Below are 6,695 nucleotides of genomic sequence, written 5' to 3'. Positions count from 1 at the left end.
CGTACTTTAAATTTACGCCCGACTATATTAGAATTTGGGATTTGGTCGCGACCATATTTGGTCTGGAATTTGATCTTTGGTCCAAATTTGATCTTTACTCCGTCCCACTGTGTTAGGATCTCATCCCATAAATTTGGTTATACTCGCCCACTGTGGATGCTCTAAGCAACATTTTACTGTTCACAAATTATTAAGCTATGGGGAGTTTAACTGAAACGAGTTCACTGAGTTTTGATTTGTTTGATTATAAACGAGTTACAAATGATTTAATGGATATGCACTTAAAAGTCCAAAAAAAACAAAAATTTCTTGATTTTCCAAGATAGTGTAGATTTAAGTTTTCATTTCTGTCAACCCATTTAAACTACCATCGCTGGCTAAAGTCAATTGAGTATACATGACTTGAATTAATTTTGTTGCTTATAAGGGAATTGTCTTGAAAAAAATATATTAGCACGAACACGAAATGAAGACTTTATGGATATAAAAATGTAAATTCATATTATCATGAATTACTGTATTTAGGTAGCATCTCACTTTCAGTAAATTTAATATTATTTGTTCTTACTATTACTTCTGGTTTTGTTCTTGCATATATTTACTGATGATGATGTAGATACAACTTTTAGTTCTTGTAGTAAAGTTACTATGCGAGATTCTCAGTTTTTGAAGTTTCTTCCATCAAATTTGTTTCCTTTTCAAATTATAATTTCTTGTTTCTGGAATTCATGTTTTCAGCTTGTACTTTTCATGTTGAATGATTTCCTGATATTATTTCGATTACTAAACTTGCAGCATGGATGAAGAGAACACAATTAACGAAAATAAGAATGAAAACCTGACTATTACATCTAAGAACCGTTCACCTGGAACAGAACCAGATAGTGTTTCGGCAAACACAGTAGGCCAACAAAATTCTGAGAAGGCTAAAGTAGAAGATGAGAAACTCAGCGTCGTTCCATTTTTCAAGCTATTTGCATTTGCAGATTCTAAAGATACTGCGTTGATGGTCATCGGTGTAATTGCAGCTTTTGCAAATGGAGCGACAATGCCTATCATGTCCATTATCATTGGAAATCTCGTTAACTCTTTTGGAAATACGGCGGGAACCAAAGATGTTGTTAAACAAGTTTCAGAGGTAACAAAGAAAAATAAAAATAAAAATAAAAATAAATTCTTTATCACAATTTTTGTTGAGTTCTTATGTTTTTCAACTCAGTGTTCTATTTGACGGTGTCAGGTAGCGTTAGAGTTTGTCTATTTGGCTGTGGGGGCTGGTATAGCATCATTTTTCCGTAAGTTGTTAGTTTTCGTAGTTTATGTATTCCAACTATGAACACTTAAGAAAGAACTGTAATTGATATTTGTCAGAGGTGGCCTGCTGGACGGTCACTGGGGAGAGACAGGCGGCCCGGATTCGAAGTTTGTACTTCAAGAGTTTACTTAAGCAGGAAATCGGTTTCTTTGATAAAGAGACAAATACTGGAGAAGTTGTTGGGAGGATGTCAGGTGATACCGTTCTCATTCAAAATGCAATGGGTGAGAAGGTAACATAAATTCTATGAAAAAAAACTGCAGACTTGTGTCATTTGTCATTCCTAGGAGGTTTTATAATTGCTTACATTTGGTCGTCTGCAGGTTGGAAACTTTATCCAGCTGATTGGGACATTCCTAGGAGGTTTTATAATTGCGTTCGTGAAAGGGTGGCTTCTCACACTTGTCATGTTATCCTCTATTCCTTTGCTTGTAATCTCTGGTGCAATCATGTTCGTTGTTATAGCCAATATGGCTTCTCGCGGACAGGAAGCTTACTCGCAAGCAGGAATTGTTGTTGAGCAAACAGTTGGATCAATCAGAACAGTACGAAAATGTTTCTCAGTAAATCATTTCCTTTGGCCCTTTACTTGTTTATTTAAGTGTAGCCAACACAATCCATGTACAGGTTGCATCATTTACCGGAGAGAATCGAGCTATCACTAAGTACGAAAAATCCTTAGCAACTGCTTACAGAACGGGTGTTCGTGAGGGATTAGCTTCTGGAGCAGGTCTTGGTTGTGTTATGTTAGTCACATTCTGTTCTTACGCCTTAGCGATATGGTTCGGCTCTAAGATGATAATTGAAAAAGGCTATACGGGAGGTGATGTCATTAACGTGATTGTTGCTGTATTGACTGGCTCCATGTAAGCTGTTATTTGTTTCTAAATTCGGTTCATGACTATTGGTGATGATTGTAGACGGCATAATATTAAGATAGTGTGAATTTTGTATCGCAAGGTCGCTAGGTCAGGCATCACCTCTTCTGAGTGCATTCTCAGCTGGACAAGCTGCAGCCTTCAAAATGTTTGAGACAATAAATAGGAAATCAGAAATTGATGCGTATGCTTCCCATGGACGCGTACTGGATGATATGCGCGGAGATATCGAGTTAAAAAATGTTCATTTCACATATCCTGCAAGACCAGATGAGCAAATATTTAAGGAGTTCTGCCTACACATACCAAGTGGCACAACTAATGCTTTAGTCGGACAGAGTGGAAGCGGAAAATCAACTGTGATTAGCCTGATCGAGAGATTTTACGACCCACAAGTAGGTGAAGTTCTCATAGACGGAATAAATCTCAAGGAGTTTCAACTGAAATGGATCAGAGGAAAGATTGGGCTTGTCAGCCAGGAACCAGCGCTCTTTACTTGTAGCATTAAGAAAAATATTGCCTATGGAAAAGAAGGTGCAACCGTTGAAGAAATTAAAGTTGCAGCTCAACAAGCAAATGCTGCAAAGTTCATAGATAAACTACCGCAGGTTTGTCGAAATCCATTTTCCTGAATTAAGCCATCATAAAGCTTGTACTTACCTAAAAGAGAATCTGAGTTTTTGAATGTTGAATGTATTCAGGGTTTAGACACTTTGGTTGGTGAGCATGGAATTCAACTATCAGGAGGTCAAAAGCAAAGAATCGCCATTGCTAGAGCCATTTTGAAAGATCCACGAATACTTCTTCTGGATGAAGCTACCAGTGCACTTGATGCAGAGTCTGAAAAGGTTGTGCAAGAGGCATTAGATAGGGTGATGGTCAACCGAACTACTGTAATTGTTGCTCATCGCTTGAGTACGGTGAAGAATGCAGATATGATAGCAGTCATTCACCAAGGGAAGATAGTTGAAAAAGGTGCACTTTCTTATAATTCTATTTTTGGCTCATGATAGGTTGAGTTCTATCAGCTAGTGCTTTTGATTTCTCCTCGGTGTGAAATGGTTTAGATTGTATCTTGCCTCATTTGATCAGGTGCACCATGGGAGCTCCTTAAAATTCCTGATGGAGCATACTGCCAACTTATGCGCTTGCAAGAAATAAGTAAAGAATCTCAAAGAGATAAAGAAAAAGTAGAAACTATGATACATTCAGCCAATAATTTACGCAGTGACATGTTCTTTAGGCGATCTGTAAGTCGTGGGTCTAGAAGCGGAAATAGCAACAGTAACTTCTTCCCAAATCCATTTGGTCCAACTATAGGAGTAAGTATGCAAGAAACCCCGGTAGAAGACTGTGATGCTCCCCATGCAGAACCTTCGAAACATTCCACAGAAATTCCACTTCGCCGTCTTGCTTGTCTGAACAAACCGGAGCTCCCTTTTCTACTACTTGGTGGTGTGTTTGCAGCAATAAATGGAGCCATATTCCCAGCTTTCTCTATAATGCTTTCCAGTATTATAAAGACATTTTTTGAGCCTCCAGATGAGCTTCGCAAGGATTCAGGGTTCTGGGCTTTGATGTTTGTGGTCCTTGGAGCTGTCACATTTGTGGCAGCCCCAGCAAGAACATATTTTTTCGCAGTAGCTGGATGTAGGTTGATAAAGCGTGTTCGCTTGATGTGTTTCAAAAAGGTAGTTCACATGGATATTGGTTGGTTTGATGATTCTGAACACTCTAGTGGTGCAATTGGTGCAAGGCTATCCGCAGATGCCTCGACCGTTCGTAGTCTTGTTGGAGATGCACTAGGACTGCTTGTACAGAATGCTGCAACAGCAGTTGCGTGCCTGGTTATCGCTTTTCAAGCAAGCTGGCAGTTGGCTTTCATTATCCTTGTTTTACTACCCTTTTTAGGATTAAATGTGTGGGTTCAAAAGAAATTGATGAAAGGATTTAATGACAATGCAAAGGTCCAAAAGCATTCATTTTTTCTTTTCCGTCTTGGTTTATGCATGTAAATAGTAATATTCTGACAATCCATACTCGTGGGTTTGCAGTTGATGCATGAGGAAGCAAGTCAGATTGCTAATGATGCTGTCGGTAGTATACGAACTGTCGCCTCATTCTGTGCTGAAGAAAAGTTGATGAAATTGTATGAAGAGAAGTGTGATGGACCAAGAAAGATTGGGATAAGACAAGGTTTGATTAGTGGAATTGGTTTTGGTCTCTCTTTTTTCTTGTTTTTTTGTTTGAACGCAACTAGTTTTTATGCCGGAGGAAGACTAGTGCAGGATGGCAAAACAGAGTTTCAAGAGGTTTTTCGCGTAAGTATAATTCCTAGAGAGTTCTTGTAATCCTATCCTTCGATTGTATGAAAAGGTAATTCGATCCCTCCTGGATGAACACTAGTCTTGTTTGTTCTTAGGTGTTCTTCGCTCTCACAATGATGGCAATGGGAGTTTCTCAGTCGAGCTCACTAGTACCAGATTCAAGTAAAGCCAAGACTTCAAGTGGTTCGATATTTGCAATTCTTGATCATAAGTCGAAAATTGACTCCAGCAGTAACTCCGGTATTACACTAGTAGAAGATATAAAAGGAGATATCGTGTTTCGGCACGTCAGTTTTAAGTACCCAATTAGGCCCAATGTTCAAGTACTTCATGACCTCTGCTTAGCCATTCATTCTGGCAAGGTACAAACCAAACTTCATTGGTGCTAGATTTAGTTATACCTTGAAAAGCATTCGCATGTTATTTAACAATGGTTAGTCTCTTCCATCAGACAATAGCTCTAGTTGGAGAGAGTGGGAGCGGCAAATCAACTGTGATATCGTTGATGCAACGATTTTACGATCCCGATTCAGGACAGGTAACATTAGACGGCATTGAAATTCAAAAGTTTCAACTGAGATGGTTAAGGCAACAAATGGGTTTGGTAAGCCAAGAACCTGTATTGTTCAACGACACAATTCGAGCCAACATTGCATATGGAAAAGAAGGAAACGCGACAGAGGCAGAGATCTTGGAAGCAGCAGCACAAGCCAATGCCCACAGTTTCATTAGTGGGTTGCAACAGGTTGGAAAATCAAATCCTCTTAAACTTGCACTCTTGAATATACCATTTCGCATATGCCATTATCTGATTTTTAAATTTGGTGAAAAATAACATCAAGGGATACGACACAATGGTTGGAGAACGTGGAGCGCAACTGTCAGGTGGGCAAAAGCAACGAGTGGCAATTGCACGGGCTATAGTGAAAGGACCAAAGATACTGCTATTAGACGAGGCAACAAGTGCACTGGATGCTGAATCAGAACGGGTGGTTCAAGACGCATTGGACCGTGTTATCGTGAACAGAACTACAGTTGTTGTGGCTCATAGACTTGCAACAATTAGAAATGCTAACGTTATTGCAGTGGTTAAAAATGGGACTATTGTTGAGAAAGGAAACCACAATATGTTGATAAATATCGAGAATGGTGTTTACGCATCACTGGTAGCACTTCATATGAGTGGTTCATCGAGATGAAGTCTGTTTTACTTGAAATGTTTTCATCGTACTTAGTACTACTTCATAGGTAAAGGAAATAACATAAATGCACTGCATAAATATTTTTAATATGGCGTTATCATTTTGTTTGCACTTGATGATAATATCTGCTCAAGAACGTCAAATAGAAACACACTGGAAAATATCAAGAAATGGAATAGGAGGAGGGATTCCGGATCAGTTTACATGGTAGTTCTCACACTATCTCACAATTTGAACACCATTTACTGCTAGATGGTTTTATAGAAAAAAAATTGGAACCGAAATTATGAGATAATGTGAGAGAACTATCATAAGAAAAATAGAGCCGGGGATGCTTTATACAGTACAACTTAAAAGGAAAAACCTATGAATCAAAGGGGAACCTTAAAATGCCTCTTTTATAAATGATGACAATAACAAAATCCAAAGGGCATGTATGAATTGATAGGATGTACAACATGACCCAGCTGGTGGAGAATCAAACAACCGTATCATCTATTTTGTCTTCTAAACTGTGATTTATTTGACGTGATGGAATTAAAAGTTTGAAACATCTTAGTTCTTATAGCCTATTTTTATTGGTGGCCGCCGCGCTGTACACCTATCGACCAGCATATTTTACATTTCCATCTACAGCAGTATTTTTTTTTCTTGTTTTTCTTGTTCACTTGGATGGTATATTTTCAAGGGAATCAATGTAAAAACAAAAGGAGACAAATGGATACTGGATCATTTTTCAAAGTTAGCTCTGTTAAACAGCACATTGACTTTTCTCGACCATATCGATGTAGTTTTAGAAGGTGTCACTTATTTATTGACAAGTAAGAGGAAAGCGGTGAATAAAAACAATTTAAGTGCAGAAAGATCAAATTTGGTGCAGTAGATTGCAGTCAAACCCAAAATAAGAAAGATTATGGATGAGAAGAAGAAGATGAATAATGGCGATAACATGACAGTTGAACTACCAATGGCA

At 38.4% G+C, this 6,695-nt stretch overlaps 1 protein-coding gene across 3 annotated transcripts; it reads left to right on the top strand.

The window, feature by feature from the left end:
* The first annotated feature begins 413 nt into the window (after positions 1–413).
* On the top strand, positions 414–5,823 carry LOC113333288 (ABC transporter B family member 11-like). Of its 3 annotated transcripts, none has more exons than XM_026579800.1 (13): positions 414–525; positions 796–1,138; positions 1,241–1,295; positions 1,372–1,547; positions 1,639–1,860; positions 1,943–2,181; positions 2,276–2,801; positions 2,895–3,168; positions 3,286–4,160; positions 4,248–4,514; positions 4,616–4,882; positions 4,972–5,265; positions 5,363–5,823. In XM_026579800.1, the coding sequence occupies exons 2-13, from the start codon at positions 797–799 to the stop codon at positions 5,717–5,719; spliced, it is 3,894 nt and encodes a 1,297-aa protein (XP_026435585.1). In that variant the 5' UTR covers positions 414–525; position 796; the 3' UTR covers positions 5,720–5,823. The 3 variants fall into 3 exon arrangements, with proteins under 3 accessions (XP_026435585.1, XP_026435584.1, XP_026435583.1); XM_026579799.1 differs by lacking the exon at positions 414–525 and adding an exon at positions 618–671 and having other exon boundaries at positions 1,241–1,277; XM_026579798.1 differs by lacking the exon at positions 414–525 and adding an exon at positions 618–671.
* The last annotated feature ends 872 nt before the right edge of the window (positions 5,824–6,695 follow it).

The sequence above is a fragment of the Papaver somniferum genome, unplaced genomic scaffold, assembly GCF_003573695.1.
Source record: "Papaver somniferum cultivar HN1 unplaced genomic scaffold, ASM357369v1 unplaced-scaffold_132, whole genome shotgun sequence".
Lineage (NCBI taxonomy): Eukaryota > Viridiplantae > Streptophyta > Magnoliopsida > Ranunculales > Papaveraceae > Papaver > Papaver somniferum.
The sequence above is the reverse complement of the archived record's forward strand: the minus strand, read 5'-3'. Positions and strand labels throughout refer to the sequence as shown.